Source organism: Lepidochelys kempii, chromosome 17, assembly GCF_965140285.1.
Source record: "Lepidochelys kempii isolate rLepKem1 chromosome 17, rLepKem1.hap1, whole genome shotgun sequence".
NCBI lineage: Eukaryota > Metazoa > Chordata > Testudines > Cheloniidae > Lepidochelys > Lepidochelys kempii.
In genome coordinates, this window is record NC_136396.1 from 13502478 (window position 1) to 13519781 (window position 17304).

Here is a 17304-nt window from a genome sequence, read left to right on the forward strand (position 1 = left end):
TGGGGCAGTGACTTCCCAATATCACCCGGAAGAACTGAAGTTTCCTGAGTCTCAGTCCAGTGCTGTTACCGCTGGAACACACTGTCATGGTTCAGGGGTTAACTGCACCTCTGGCCTCTACAGATCTGCTCAAGGACACCCCTGAGAGTCTCGGACTCCAGCCATCACCTCTCTGTGGGCAAGAACATGTGTCTCAGCCTGCGGATGAGGAATTTAAGCTTTCAGTCCCTACGCAATCCACTGTACTGATCCCAGAAGGTCTGTCCCCGTCTCAGGGGAAATGAGGGTTACCAGTGACCAGACAGCTTTCATAAAGCACAACACATTTATTTTAGGCCAAAGGCATTACAGAAAGGACATTTAAGACAGCTAACAGCCTCCATGCACGCGAAGGTTACCAGGTGTCACCCATTTTCCACATGGAGGCCCTGGCAGATGCCAGTCTTCAAACCCTTCCGGCAGTGTTTTGCCCTCTTGGTTACAATCTCATGTCAACTGTTGAATCAAAAAGAAGGTTCAGTCAGCCAGTTCCGGCTGACCCTTCTGCTACTGGCTCTCTCCTTGTCTCGGCCACTTGAACCTGGTCTGAATTCAGCGAATTCAGTGCAATTAATTGCAATTCAGTGGCACTTCTCTGGAGTTCTTTACCTGCCCCAGGATCTGCATAATTACCCCGCACTGATTTTAGTTCTTGGCGGAAGCTCGGTGACCCTCCCCCATAAACCTAGAATACTATCCCTCGCTCACAATGATACATATAACATTTATAGATACAAAAGTGTATGACTAATCCCTGAGCCTATAGCATCTGGCCCATTTCAATATAATAGTCTTTTGAAGTGTCCATGTTTCTAAGCTCTCGCATGTATCTCACACACGGTTACCCAATATTAAAATCCCCAGAGACTTAATCTACCACCTTCTCTTCATGTGTAGTTCTATTTGTGTTTTCTGTGTTTGGGAGTAGACTACATATGTTGGACTGGAGGGCGACAGCGGTACAAAGTGATGCCAAATAATATACATAGGAGTGGGAATATACCTAATCCCTAGTGGAAACCAGTAGAACTTGAACAGACCTGTCGCTTGCTACTGTATGGCCAGCCCCTGCACAGGGCTGCTTGGAACTAGCGCACCCCCACCGGTCGCTTCTCCAGAAGGATTGGGTAAGAGGCTTCACCCTTCTGGAGCAGTGTCCATCTGTGCTGCCCTCTGGTCACAATCTGGCCGTTATTCTTCTATGCTATTATTATGACTATGTTTATTATGGTTGTGCCTGGGGCCTAGCCAAAATTGGGGCTACACTGTGGTAGGCACTGTACAAACCCAGCGTAGTAGAGAGTAGAGCTGAGCAAATAATGGAATTTTCAATTTGAGCACCAAACTAAAAACTCTGAAAAAAGTCTGGTTCAAATTGAATCAAACTGAAATTTTTTGCTGAAACAAATTTGTTTTGAATCAATTCAAACATTTTGGGTTGATTTGAATGAAAATTTTTGGTTTTATTTATTTATTTAGTGTCAATTAAAACATTTTGGTTTACCTGAAATAATTTGTGTTTTGGTTTGGATTTTTTACTTATTTTTTTGTCTTTTCTTTTTAATCTGGCCAAATTTGAAGTCAACGTCAACATTTTGAAATTTTCAGAACACATTTCAAAATGAAAAAGTCAAAACAAAACATTTTGAAATGGTTGAAACTAAATGTTTTGACTTCTTTGAAATTTTGTTCCTGTTTTTTTCTGTATGGAGATTATTAATTGAATTGGGCCCAAATTTGCAGAGAGCTTTGTGGCATGGAAAGATGCATTTTCCAACCAAAAAAAACTATTTGTTGAACTTTTTTTTCCGTGCTCTAATAAAAAACAGTCCCTGCCCCCAAAGGGCCTGTAGTCTAAATCAGTCATTTTCAACCGGTGGTCTGCGGACCTCAGGGAGTCTGCAGACTGTGCCTAAGATTTCCAAAGGGGTCTGGCACTTCAATTTTAAATTTTTTAGGGTTCTGCACATGAAAAAAAGTTGAAAACCACTCGTCTAAATAAAGGAGTTCTCAAACTTTTCATAGTGAACAGCTTCTTTCCTGAGTGATTGCTTCATGGGCACCTCCTGTCCCACTTGTGATCCAGCAGCATCAGTCGTCATTGCAACCACCATGATCACTTGGAAAAATGATATTAGGAAAATACTGATGTATTTTTAGCTTCTGGTAATGACATTTAACGGCTGGTAACAAAAAGGGGGAGCCAGAACCATGTGATCCACAGGTTCAGAGACCACAGTTTGGGACCTGTGGTTTTGTACCCGTTAGCTAATAGAGTTGGCTTGACTATACCTGAAAAGGAACCAGAGCCGTGTGACCTTTAAGTTAGGTGATGTGTCGAACAGTAGCACGGAGTCTGTTGGAGAGCAGAATCAAAGAGTGCTACAAAGAAAAAAATGTTTAAGAGGTGGAGTTACATACAAATATACAAAGGAGGCACTTGCTGAGGTAGTAGCTGCTTTTTGGACTTTGAGTACAACCTATTCATAGCTCCTCAAATAGATTTATACTAGGAAGTGCTGTTTATAGACATGAGTGCAAATAGGTACATTTGGGGTCAGAAGTTGATGTTTCAGACTTGGTTAACAGTTTATTTTTCTGAAGGCTGTGGAACAGGGCTTGAACTGAAGTTTATGTCAGGATTCTGACCCTGATCCAGCAAAGCACTTAAGCATATGAGTACTCCCAATGAAATCAATGAAACCTGCCATATGTTGGGATTAAGAAATCCTACACTGAAGTCAATATATAAATATAGATTATTCACACATTTAAGTGCTTTCGCATTGCAGCTTGTAAAGTTTTCTGAAGTTAACGCCTGATATTTTCCTTTAAAAAACATTTTTAGTTCCCTACCATATTTGTAGTTCTGATTGCTTCTTTTTAAGACGTCAAAAGATTATTTTTTAAATGGATGGATTCCACTGTAATATTTATTGCGCTTCAGCTTTCAGCCCGACATATGAAAATAGCTATCACTTGAGATGGTAGTGGCTAATGGGATTCATTGCTACTCCACAGGCATTATGTACTGAAACTTCCAGCTGTTCTTGATTTGAACAGACTCGTCATCGCTTTACATTATTGTGATTCCAGTGCAAGGAGTGAAGGTGGATACAAGGTAGCATCTATCTTTCACTTATGTATAAAGAGGCCATAGTTAATGCCGGTAGGAACTGAAAATATAGTTGTTATGGGTCTGATCCAGTGCCCACTGAAATTAACGGGAACCTTTCCTTTGACTTCAGTGGGTTTTGGATCAGGCCTTACATGGGTGACCTATAAAAGCCGATTTAAAAACCAACGAAGCAAACATGGAATTATTCTGTAGTATAAGATAGCATATTTATAGTGAAATGATAAATGCACAACAGATTTTGTCAAAGCAACAGTGGTGTATGTGTGAACTTTGATTTATTGTGATTTAGAAGCTGTCTTTGGGCTTTAAAAGAATTATTAGAAATTAAGTCACTGCAGCATGCCACTATGAACTAGGATATCATCAGCTCTTCCTTGGACGGAAAATCCATTATTATGATAACTGATTCCCTGCAGAGCACTAGTATTCCCACCAGCCAGATGGGGAACTGAGGCACAAGAAAGTAAGACACTTGCCCAAGGTTACTCAGGGAGTCTGTGGTGAAGGAGGGAATGGAATATTGATCTCCTGAGTCCTAGGCTAGTGCCCAAGCCAGCTTGGGCTGGTTGAAAATTTTCCGATGAAACTGTTTTATGGCAGAAAATTGAATTTTGAATTGAAAACCAAACACCTGAAAATGAAAATTTAATTTTTCAGCTGAAACCAAAATATCTTGAATCAGACATGCTGCCATGATACCTCATAGGAGTTGTTGTTTGGTGCCCTTGGTCCACATTATCCTCTGTGGACTGGGCTCCCCAACTGGTTTTCATCTGCCATGATGCACTGGGGCCACGGAACTCACATGGTATACAACCTCTCCTTCCCTGGGGGAATCATGGTGGATCATGGGAAATGTAGTCTGACCAGGGAGTCCAGTCTCTGGGAGAATGGGAGCATGAGGCCCTGCAACAGTATTTTACAAATATTTTGTTTTTCAGTTTTTGGTGAAGATGAAATTTTCTGCAGGGAAAAGAGCCCTATTTTCCAACCAGCCCCCAGCCCCCTTTTTATCTGTTTAAGTATATACTTTTTATTAACTTTGTAAAAGCAAAGGCCACAGAGGCACCAGCCATGCAATATGATCAGTAAGTTCTGCAGGAGACAGTTATACTACAAAAAAAAAATCTCTGCAGATAAGTGGCTCATTGCACATCCCCAGCTCCTTGGGCAAAGGGGAGCAAAGTGGATGGAGATTGGGCAGTGAAAGCAGATGAGGGGAACTCACCTCTAAGACATGTTCCTACTTTCCCAGTAATCTTCAGAATCCTACCTTGTGCAGTTGGAAGTAGCATGTTGCCATCCACCTTGGAATGCTCCCTCTGGGACCCCTGTGGCTGAATATAGTATGGGTACTAGCAATATTGACTTCTGCTCCATGCCTCTTATTATGGGAGTGGGCACTGGGCTCCTCTGGGGTTGCCTGAATCATCATCATGTCTGCTGGTGAGCACCCAGGAGATGACGGCTAGCAGTCGTACTGCACCGTCTGCTGCCAGCCTACCCCTTACTCCCCCCTCCCTCTGTGAAAGCAATGGCCAACAATCGTTTCATGCCTTTTGGAGTGGAGGAGATAGCTCAGTGGTTTGAGCATTGGCCTGCTAAACCCAGGGTTGTGAGTGCAATCCTTGAGGGGGCCATTTAGGGATATGGGGCAAAAATTGGGGATTGGTCCTGCTTTGAGCAGGGGGTTGGACTAGATGACCTCCTGAGGTCCCTTCCAACCCTAATATTCTAAAACATTTTTGGGGGGAGGGATAGCTCAGTGGTTTGAGCATTGGCCTGCTAAACCCAGTTCAATCCCTGAGGGGGCCATCTGAGGGGGGGAAAAATTGGGAATTGCGCCTGTTTTGAGCAGGGGATTGGACCAGATGATCTCCTGAGGTCCCTTCCAACTCTGATATTCTATGATCCCCCTTCAGGAGAATATTTATCAGAAAATCTGTGGTTCACTTGACAGAGTTTCCCAGAGTTTCATAGAATCATAGAATATCAGGGTTGGAAGGGACCCCAGAAGGTCATCTAATCCAACCCCCCGCTCGAAGCAGGACCAATTCCCAGTTAAATCATCCCAGCCAGGGCTTTGTCCTCTGACTTCTTGTAGGTTTTACTACTGAAAGGTACATTATGGCCCTGGGTAAACTGAAAATGATCAGTCAACATCCTTGTAAACAATGCACAAGTAAGATAAACATAACTGATGACATGTTAAATAAGGAATGTGTTCGTATCCTAGCAGAGATTATAAAGAGCTGACTGATGTGAGATTACTGAACCTGTTAATAGCTGATTATCTCCCTGAAAGGTGTTTAATAAAACATCCTATGTTTTCTTTCCAAATGCATGTCGAAAAGATAAACCTATTTAACAAAACAAAACAAACCCCACAACCCCAAATCCCTTAAAGTAGGAAGGCTTCCCAGCTGGCTGAGACTCCAGAATTGACATGAACCAAAATGTCCTGTATTTTAAGCAGCCATGACCACTTCACCTGAGGAATTTGATGGCAAAACTTCAATGTTAAGAAAGCCCTGAAGTACGTCAAACTTGGATAACCATCAGTGCCCTCAACACCTTGGCAGAACATGGACACTCCAGGATAGGGAATGACTGAGCAGTATGGAGTTTAAAGCGGCTATGAAAGGCTTGAGGTGTGAATGTCAGATTCAAAACAAAAACAATATCAGATGTCAAACTGAGCCAGGGTTGGGAAGAATGATGGATGATTTCTCTGGTTCTCACAGCATTTTTATAGATCTGTGGCTGTTTATAGCAGTAAAACAGTTATAAATTAGAGGAATGCCATGAAAAGTAGTGGGGGGTGGAAATTGCCTGGAGGTGGTTTAAAAGGTATACATCATGATTTATCAGACAAGAAAGAAAATAAGTATTTAGGGCTTCATTTGGGAGATAAGAGTCTTCTATGAGAGAGACTCAACTTCCAAAAGCAGTTTTTTGGGCCAAACATGTTACTGGCTGTAGGTGAAAATCTCCTATTTAGATTGGTGTGACTTCGTTTAATAGTGGAGAGACGTTGTCCTGATGTGGTGATGTGGGTGACCTCATTAGAGGTTCATACTTAGGTTATATGAATCTGCATGTAGCAGGGGAGTGTGCCTAGGTTCTCTTACCCTGCAACAAGGTCATGGTTTTATTACCCTCCTTGTATGATGGACAAAACTTATCTGTCCTACAAGTGTGCTGACAGGCTTAATTCATTACTTTTTCTGAAAAGCATTCTGAGTCTATTTGATGAAATAGTCTATAGTATCCCAGGGTTGGTGTGATGATTATAATTGTAGAAACATAGGAATAACCATACTAGATCAGAACAATCCACCCAGATCAGTCCATCCCATTTCACACACAGCTCAACAGCAGATGCTGCAGAGAGATTCAGAAACACCTCAGATAAATATTTGTGCAATAGTTTGCTTAAGGACAAATTACTTTTGGATTCCTAGTGGTTGTCTTATGCCTGAAAACTTGAGGGTCGTGTGTGTGTATATATACACACACACGACCCTCAAGTTTTCTGGCATAATATATATATGACAGTAATAGTAACCAGGAGATTTTTTTTATCTATATATATATCCTGGTTACTATTACTGGAACATTAACAAACATCTAATTGATCTAATAAAGAGAGATGTGTATTCTTTGCATGGAGAGGTTAATGCACCATGATACTATTTCACCCTTCTTCTTTTCTTCATTATTGCAGAAATCCGTGAAGCCTTTCGGGTACTGGACAGGGACGGGAATGGCTTTATCTCCAAGCAGGAGCTGGGCATGGCTATGCGTTCTTTGGGATACATGCCTAGTGAGGTAGAACTGGCGATTATCATGCAGCGTCTTGATATGGATGGTAAGTCGTTATTATTCTTTGAATTGTAGTAGTGCTGGGTGCTGTACAAATACATAGTGAGAGGCAGTCGCTGCCTCAAAGAACTTACCATCTAAATAACATGACAGACAAAGGGCTGGAGGGGAAACAGAGGCACAGAAAGGTGGAGTGGCTGGTCCAAGGTCACACATGAGATCAATAGCAGAGACAGAAATAGAACGCAGGACTCCTGACTCCCTGTCCTATGCCCTATTCGTTAGACCATACTGCCTCACCTTATAAAATTCCCCAGATGAAACCTTTACAAACAGATTTTCACTTGCAGATAGGACTTTCCTATAATTTCCAAGCAATGTCCAGGTGGAAGTGGCAAAATAGTGCCTTTCAAAGTATCCCACTAAGCCATTTCCTCCTTAGTTTAGTTTTCAGATATTTATTGTGAATACTGTGCTCATGAAAGGTGTCAGTTGATAACCCAGGAAACTGAAGTCCTTTATTCATTCACCTAGCAGGTACTACAGTGGTGCAAGCTTCCCCACGCTGTCCCTTCTATATGACTCTATCCTGACCGCCTCTAGGAATGAGAGGGTAGCTCAGTTTCCATAACTCATTCAAATATAGCGCTTGGCTTCTCTGCTGTGCCAACTAGAGGTAGTCATGGAAGTGGTTTTGTGGATGCTTGTTCACTGAGAGTTAGCCTGAAACCACTAAACACCTTTGATTAAGTCACGAAACAGATATCAATTGTGAGGAGTTTTTGGTTATTTCTGGGCTGCCTTTGAACCAGTGACCTTGCGTTGGAAGGCTTTGTAGCCAGTTATCCGTGTCTTGAATGGTCCAATCCTCTGAGCAATCCAGTCCTTTATAAGCCATGATGTAATTCTGCTGCATCATGCATAACTTGCAAGTGAAAGTTGCTATAGGTGGGGCTTTCTCATGCTGTGTCTGAAATGTGGAAGCTTTGGAAGTTTTGATGGGCAAGGCTTTGAAAAGGATGGAACAAGACCCTGTGGAGAGATTTCCTTCAAATAGTTACTAGCGTATAATCAAAGAAAAGGAACCCATTATTAAAGTGAATAGAGGAACAGGACATCAAGGCTTTTGGAACCATGGGGGACTCTCTTAGCTGATGTACATCTGCAATCATACTAGCTCAGAATAAGGAGCCATCTTTAAAATGCCCTTAGAATTATAGGTCAGAAAGGTAAATGCTTTTCTAACAGCTAAAATGTGCATAGATGCTGGACTAATGAGCAGCTCTTCTCTCCTGTTTCTGCAAAGGCACATAACAGCGTTGAAAAATTATACAAAATGGTGCAAAGCCAAATGGAAAACATTATTGTGTATGCAGTACAAATACATTAATCATGTCAGGCTGCAGAAAATTTGGTGGGCTTTTGGTTTTAGTGTTTGTTTTTTATTGTAAAATCTTTCTGGTCATCTAAAGAAGTTTTACAAATGAAGAGTATTATAAATCTGCAAATGTTAAGTTGAGAGTGTTGATATTCTCAGTGGGCAACAGATGCACGATGGAGTGTAGCTAATACATGCTGCTTTTAAATAAAATTTGCTCCTTGTTACAAATGTGTGAGTGAAGTGCAAACTTCAAATGTTTCCTAGGTTTAGTTCATATGCTGCTTTGTTTTAGAAATTGGGCTTGGAATCTAATGGATACAGAATTTCTCACATGATTTTTGGTACTTTCTGTTTCCAGTTAGGACAGGCTCTCTCATTCTCTTGTGATTAAAGAGGGGAAAAACACCTCTATGGAATGTGAAAGAGCATGATAACCTTTCTATAGAATGTTCAAAGTATCCCACAGAATTCTATAGCAGGGATAGAAATCAATAGAAAATGGATTCCATAGGGTGGATTTAAAAAATGGTGAAAAGTATCTCATTCTTTTAAAAAAAAAAAAATTAGATAGGATTTAAGAGTAGTTTCTATAGAGCACTATTACGTTCATCCTATTACATTCTACTGGATTCTTCCTTCAGGGTGATTTTGCTTTAGGTTTTACAAAATGATGTGGTACAGATTCCTACACTATTTTAACTGAGCCTCAAGTTTTTAGGACAAAGAATGATTGGGATAATGACTCCAACTCTGGTCCATCTCCTGTTATTCTCTCATTCCTGATTTCTAGAAGCTCTGGAGATCTCTGGCGTGCTATCATTTCCACTTCTAGTACAGCTGGGACCTGTAAGTACAGAGGTGGCATGAAAAGGTAAAAAAGGGGAATAAATTAAATGAACTTCTGAGACCTTTGACAAAGTTTCAATGTGAGTTTTGCATAAAGATTGGGAGGTGAGTCTTGTATCTGAGCCAATTCACCCAACCCTATCTAGCTTTTCTAGGCAGTTTATTATTAATTATTCATGTTTCTAAGGTGCCTATTTTCATAGTATTTTGACTGAAGGGTTTCTGGACTAGAAGACACATGCATGTGATGTAAAGAACATAAGAACGGCCCTACTGGGTCAGACCAAAGGTCCATCTAGCCCAGTCTCGTGTCTTCTGACAGTGGCTAATACCAGGTGCCCCAGAGGGAATGAACAGAACAGGTCATCATCAAGTGATCCATCCCCTGTCGCTCATTCCCAGCTTCTGGCAAACAGAGAATAGGGACACCATTCCTGTCTATCCTGGCTAATAGCCATTGATGGACTTATCCTCCATTAATTTGTCTAGTTCTTTTTTGAATCCTGTTATAGTCTTGGCCTTCACAACATCCTCTGGCAAGGAGTTCCACAGGTTGTGCATTATGTGAAGAAATACTTCCTTTTATTTGTTTTAAACCTGCTGTGTATTAATTTCATTTAGTGGCCCCTAGTTCTTGTGTTATGAGAAGTAGTAAACAACACTTTCTTATCTACTTTCTCTACACAAGTCATGATTTTATAGACCTAATAATATCTCCCCTTAGCCATCTCTTTTCCAAGCTGAAAAGTCCCAGTCTTATTAATCTCTCCCCATATGGAAACCGTTCCATACCCCTAATCATTTTTGTTGCCCTTTTCTGAATCTTTTCCAATTCCAATATATCTTTTTTGAGATGGGGAGACCACATCTGCACACAGTATTCAAGATATGGACGTACCATGGATTTATACAGCAGCAACATGATATTTTCTGTCCTATTATCTATCTCTTGCTTAATTATTCCCAGCATTCTGTTCGCTTTTTTAACTGCCGCTGCACATTGAGTGGATGTTTTCAGAGAACTATCCACAATGACTCCAAGATCTCTTCCTTGAGTGGTAACAGCTAATTTAGACGCCATCATTTTATATGTATAGTTGGGATTATGCTTTCCAATGTGCATAAAGGATAAGTGGACCCAGAGTATAAAAAGACAAAAACAAAACAGAAAGATTAGTAGGGAAAATTCTTTAGGCAGTGCAGGAGCTGGGGGGGGATATTATGAGAAGAATTTATTTAGGCTACAAACTGAGCTAACACAATGCAGCTCAAGGTTTTCTTTTCTTTGATGGATTGCTCTTTTCTGCAGCTTATCTTGAAACGTAATGAGAACGTGAAACCGTATAACTAGCTTCCCTTTCTTTCTCTTGCTGTGTGAATGGGGATTGTTCGTTACTCTGGACCTGATCCAAAGTCCAATGAAGTCAATGGAAATTGACTTCTCTGGGCTTTGAATCAGGCCCTGTACTTGCAGATATAGACCTACCCAGCCAAGTTTCTCTCTGTCATATATTCCTGATGAGGGATGCAGCACTTTGTCAGGATAAAGCCAAAAAACGGAAGCTCTTGGCAGTGCTTTGCCTGCATTTATCTCAGTTGGGAGGCCAGGTTGCGTGATAAATCATTATGTACAGTGTGCAATCATAAGACCCCCACAGTATGTGAGAGCTACGGAAAAGACAATAAACCCTCTGTGCATTTGGGGGTATATGACTGATAAAGATATAAAGTGCAAGCGGATATGCTAGCCAGATGTGTGCTTCCCCCCAGGAGGCTGATGACAGTGGCTGCTAATAATAAGGTAATAAAATTGGCAGTGGTTTATGTGTAATCTGAACCAGTCTGCGTGGACCTAGTACAAATTTAACATTATTGTCAGATAATACCTTGGGAGTATATTTGCATTGCAAGATGGCAGAGGAACTGTATCTGCCTTGCCTTATTTAGATGACAGATTGATTATAGTGACACAACCAGAATCAGTCGGCCTTTCCATTCCCGTATGAAGCCCATTTTGTAAGAGGGTTGAGAGTGAGAATGCGGCTATTAAAAATCTGATTCAGGTTGAAAATGAATAGAAGCCTTAGCCTGGGAGCAAGTTTGTCTTCCCCAGATTGGATGAATTTGTGTTTATAAAGAGCCACCCGCATGAATAATGTGGACAGGTTTTAATGGCTTGGCACTCACCCTAAACTAAAACCATAACAGCATGTTTCATCTACGTAGTCACCATTGTCCTGTAGGATCTCATAGTGCTTAACAGATAGGGTGCCCAGGTGTCCTGATATTGTCGGGGCCATCCCAATATTAGGGGCTTTGTTTTATATATGCAACTATACACCCTCCCTCCCCCCCCGTTCCCCCCCCACAAGGGAAGTGTCCTGATTTTTCACTCTTGCTATCTGGTCACCCTATTGACAAATTATATAGGAATCACTTCCTATCCCACTGAAAAGCAGCTACTTCTGGGGTTGTAATGTGGCAGTTGTTTAGCAATGTGAAGCGTAACCACATACCAGGTTAGGACAGAAATAAAGGAGAATTTTCTATCCCATTGGAAAAGCAGGCGGAAGTTAGGTTAGGTAGAAAATGCTGGTAGAATTCTAAGTAGAAGTAGTAATTGCCCAAACTGGAATTTGACCAGCACCTCAGTAAAAGTGCTATGCAGTCTTTAATGCCCATGAGTTTTCAGTAACACCATGTTTCCTCTGAAAAATGGTAATGCCAGCAGCCCTGTGCCCCGTAACACCATGCTGGGGCATTCATTCATTATTGATATAAAGAAAAGAGAGCCACCAAAAGAACTTGCAGATTTGTCTCTGGAGTTTTCCCATCCAAGTGCTGACCAATGCTGACTCTTCCAGCTTGTATGATCCAGTCCTAACCCCAGTTTAGAATCATCTGCAGTGGTGCATCAAAGCATATGTTGTATTGTACTTTCTCAGAAGGATTCTTAGGACAGTTGGAACAGAGAGAGAAGTTTCTCAAATATCTGATTCTCTCTTGAAATTGGCTTTCAGTTGTGAATCATTCAGTTTGGCCACAGTGTAATGATTTATTTTGAATTGCATTTTGTTTTATTGGGATTGATTATGACCTGGGTGTTCTTGCCACTTTCTCTGGCGGGAAAAAAAAAGCTTTTTATTTTCCTTTTGGTTCTTATGAGCATATTATCCCACAAAATGACTGCATTGTAGAAAAATGTAAGCATCTAGTTAATTCATTAAAAAGATGATGACACAAAAACCTCATGGTGGAACTTTTTTCAAGTATAAAGTGTGTAATTATGGAGACTTGGATGCCACAGATGCGATGATGGCAAGACCAGGGATGGACATGAATAATTTTTCAGAGCAGTGGGCACAGTTGACAGGAGAAGGGAACGTCTTTGGGATGAGATTAAGATAAAGGGATGGTGGTTGGTAAAGTAGAAAACTTGAACTGATTCACAAACCCATAATCTCATTGAAAGCAGTTTGAGCTGAAAAGTTGGTGTCCTTTGGGCTTATATAGGCTGATGATTCTGAATTAACATTATTTAGAATGGATTTGTATTCTATTGTAGTGAAACAAACTGGGTTATGTGTATCTGTGCTTCTGCCCTCTTATGGATGGCATTGGAATTGCTCATTTGAGTGTCATAAACCCTGTAGCGCAGACAGAGATGTTCTTAACTCAAGCGGTAGAGACATGTGCGTTCAGAGCTATAAGATCTGAGTTCTGTCCCTGCTGGGATGACAAAGATTCAAGCTGTCATGGTGTGCCAATGGTGACCACCGTGACGTTCTAAGTGGCCACACATTTATTATCATGGTGTGGTTAGTACTTCACGTCATGGTAGTTATATGCTGCAGTTCTGCCTGTTATGCTGTGGGCCCTGTTGTTTTATATGGAACAGGCGAAGTGAGCCTCACCGGGGAAAAGGGACACGGGCTAGAAGACTGGCCTGAGCTGGGAAGCGAGTGGGTTTGAATCCTGCTCTCTGTGCTGGTGCTGCAGGTCTGGGTCTAGCAAATGAAAGAAGGCATCTGCGGACAGGAATGTGCACGCTTATAGTGAAGTCTGCACTGAGGAACCCACTTCCAACAGCCGGCAGCTCCCCCTTAGCAACTGACCACGTTGAAGTGTCCCCAGGAGGCTTCCAGTACAATTTTTTGTTGTCCATGTTAAGTAAAGGCTACCCCTTTACCTAACATGTGAAAGTTTGTTGGGCACCATCTGCCCCCTGACCTTAAGGGGTGTGTGTGAGATTATAGATGTGTCAGGGGAGAGCAGCATATTCGCGTTTCACATGAGGCTAAATTCTGCCTTCCCTTGAGTGGGCGTGCTGTGTGGGGGCAGACGCTGAGCCCTCTTCTCCCCCAGTGCATCTAAGCAGGGGCCAGGCAGCACAGGAAGGGCTAGAGCAGCGGTTCTGAAACTGGGGGTCAGGACCCCAATTTAATGGGATCGCCAGGGCTGGCGTTGGACTTTCTGGGGCTTGGGGACAAAGCCTGAGTCCCGCCGTCTGGGGCTGAAGCCTGAGCCCCACTGCCTGGATCTGCCCTCCTGTGCACCAGGTGGTAGCATCTGGAAGCAGATGCTGGGGGTACGTGACCCTGCTAATGTCTGCATCAGCCATCAGGAACGTTGGTGCATTTGCTTCCCCCTGGGCTAACTGAGCCATTTTCCCCGCACCAGCCTTATGTAGATAGAATGGCTAAAGGAATTCCACAGAGTTGCTGCCTCTCTGCTGCCCTCCCTCCCCTCATGATCTGGGTCAGGTAGAAAATAACACAATTTAGCATATTATGATCCCAGCATGTTCCGTTCCCTGCCCTGTGTGTCTCCTCTCGTATATTTGCAAAGGAGTAAGCATCCAGCTACGGTCTCCCGAGCACAGCCTGACTGAATGCAAAATACTTCCCCTGAATACCAAACTCCGCAGCTCTCACCGGAGGCAGGCACTGGAGGTCAGAGCAGTTATTGTATTTCTTAAAAGGGGTGCTGCTTATTTTTTTAATGTTTAAAGTCTCCTTACCATTTTCAAAGGTGTATTTCAGCCAACGAGAAGGGTGGCTGCTGCAGAGGGAAATATTTTAGTCTTTTTTTGTTGTTGTTTTTACTGTTAAAAATAAAGCTCGGGGGAAAATAATATATTGGGAATATTTCAGGTCTCTAAGGAAACCTAATAAATTACCAATCATATTGCTTTACTCGCTATCGAAAGGGGCTGAGCTACTACTGTAATGAAGGTGGTATAGTAAGCCAAGTAGAATAGGATTGAATAGAGTGTGGAAAAACTGCTTCTCATTACTGTGTGTGTGTCGGGGGGAGAGCAATGCTTTCATCCCTGTAAGGGATGCATCCTGTGCAGGGTATGCGGTGCTTATGCCCTGTTTTGAGGGTACAAGCCGTTCTTAGATTGTGTGTGGGGTCTCTGCACTGGGATGAATTTCACACTAACACAGGAGAGGACTGTTCAATACACTTGAATATTCACCAGATGCACAATGGCCATATATGAACCTACTGGATGTTATTCCTCAGATGTGAGATATGTGCTCTGACACCACGGACCATGTTCTGCCTGACTTACACACCAGGGCCCACTGATGCCATTGGGGGAGAGCAACATATTCACTTTTCCATTGCCTGGGGTGCAATTGAAGTAATTTAGGCCTGTGTTCTTACCTATATGCTGAACTGCATAACATTAACGTGAACATTACAGATCATGGGTGTTTCATATATCGTGTATTGGGTAATAACATGAAGGACTCCGTGTTTTATAACATTAAACCAGCTCTTTATTAAGAGAACTATTTATAGAGATGCTGTGATGGCAGCTAGTATCCTAGCCATGTGCGTACGGACTGACTTCCTGGTGCCTTCTTCAAACTCTCTTCCATTCTGCAACCTGTGCCCCTCCCTCCAAGTCCCATGCATGTTGCTACAATGTTGAATACCTACCTATCTTTCTGAAGTCTTGTTAGCAAGTTGGGATGCTCTGTCTTTAGAGCCTTGGGATGTAAAGTATTTAAAATGTATTTTCTGTGCAAAAAAAGGAATAGTTTGTACGATTTGCCAATTAGCAGGAAAACTAATAAAGATATTGAAAAACAGCATATTAACTACTGCATTGTCCTATGTAGTGAGCCCACCATTTAAACTGGCCTCTAGAAATAAAAAAGATGAATCTGTGACTCACTATGCTTGAATTTAACTGTTAGGGCTATATGCTCCATGGTATATGTAGATAAAACTCCACTGAAATCAATGGAGCTATATACCCACAATGCAGAGAAGTTGGCCCCATTGTGTAAACTTCCCCCATAGTTAGAGATTCTTCTAGCACTCCCTTTTCTGATCTTAGTTTTGGGGTACACTCAGGTTGAGCTGTTACAAGATTGAAATACAGTTGCCAACCCTCCCGGTATCGGGCTCTATCTCCCAGAGGCTACTGAAGCCAAACCAGGAGATTTTAGGCTGCTAAAAGTCCGGCAGCACAGCGGGGCTAAGGCAGGCTCCCTGTCTGCCCAGGCCCTGCGACGCTCCCAGAAGCTGCCGGCATGTCCCTGTGGCCCCTGGAGGGGGCAGGGGTCTCTGCGCCCTGCCCGCGCGCCGAGCGCCCCTTGGGAGTCAATGGGAGCTGCGGGGGCAGTACCTGCAGGCAGGGGCAGCATGTGGAGCTCCCTAACCCCCCACCAGGGGCAGCAGGGAGGTTCTGGCCGCTTCCGCGTGGAGCTCCCTGGCCCCGCTTGCCTCGGCTGGCCACTTCTGGGAGCGTCGCAGGGCCAGGGCAGACAGGGAGCCTGCCTTAGCCCCCCTGCACTGCCAGCCGGGAGCCGCCTGAGGTAAGCTCTGGTCAGCTGGAGCCCTCATCCCCTCCCACACCCCAACCCCCTGCCACAGCCCTGAGCCCCCTCCTGCACTCCTACCCCAGGCTCAGCCTGGAGCCTTCTCCCACATGCCAAATCCCTCGGCCCCACCCCCTAGCCCAGAACCCACATCTTCTCCCACACCCAACCCTCTGCCCCAGGCCAGTGAAAATGAGTGAGGGTGGGGGAGAGCGAGTGATGGAGGGAGGGAGGATGGCGTCAGTGAAGCGGGGCCTTGGAGAAGGGGCGGGGCATGGCCCGGGCCTCAGGGGTGGGGCAGGGAAGGGGGTGGGACAAGGATGTTTGGGTTTGTGTGATTAGACAGTTGTTAATCCTAGATTGAAAGGATGCACTCTTGCGTTCTGATAGCCAGCCTTTGCTGATACATTTTTTTAAAAAGGTGGTCTGAAAAGTGTATAACAAAGGCTTTGTATCAAGTCTAGTCGTCCTTGTTTTTGCTGGAGGTTTCCAAGGAGGACCGGAGAAATGGAATGGGAATTTGTTTTGCTTTCAATTGAATCTTTAAACATTTGGGAGGAATTATCTTTTTGTATGATTAGGGCATTTGACTTAAAGAGGAATGAATAAAAGCAAAAGAATAGCATTAAGTAGTTAGGCAGCATGAGTAATGTGGACTGTTAAATACATATGAGGCATGAATGTGTTGTTTAGATGTGTCCACACAGCAGCCTTTAAACTGTATCATATAACTGGAACTGACAAAGAGCTCTGTATAAGCTGAAAGCTTCTTTCTCATCAACAGAAGTTGGTCCATAAAAATTATTACCTCACCCGCCTTGTCTCTCTGATATAACTGGTTCAGATGAAAATGTCACGACACAGTCATAAATATCCGGTTGTATTTGTAGCGTAGACAGAACCTTACCAAGCATCCCTTCATATGGTGCACCACAGTCATGACTCGACAATTTCTCTGGGTTAATACTCTTTTCTATGCTATGCAAAGTGATCTATCCTAGTTCAGGGCACTTCTGACCATCCCGTCTTTGAAGCAATACAAGTAGAGTTAAAGCAATATGACCCTACACAGTTATATCAATTTTGCTATTCCCAAATGGGAAAAGTTATACCCGTATAAGGCATCTTGATATTGTTAGAGGTGCATCATGTGAGGGATTGTGTTGGTATAACTATTTTGGTTAAAAAATCACACCCTTAACTGGAAGAGTTATATTGGTACAAAATCTGTGTGT

General features: G+C 42.9%; 1 protein-coding gene across 1 annotated transcript in view; it reads left to right on the forward strand.

Annotated features, from left to right (window-relative positions):
• The window catches only part of CALN1 (calneuron 1), a 176580-nt gene that overhangs the window by 71505 nt on the left and 87771 nt on the right, over positions 1-17304 (forward strand). The window contains exon 3 of the mRNA XM_073315434.2: positions 6906-7049. Within this exon, the coding sequence (XP_073171535.1) occupies positions 6906-7049 (144 nt within the window). The remainder of the gene's footprint in view (positions 1-6905; positions 7050-17304) is intronic.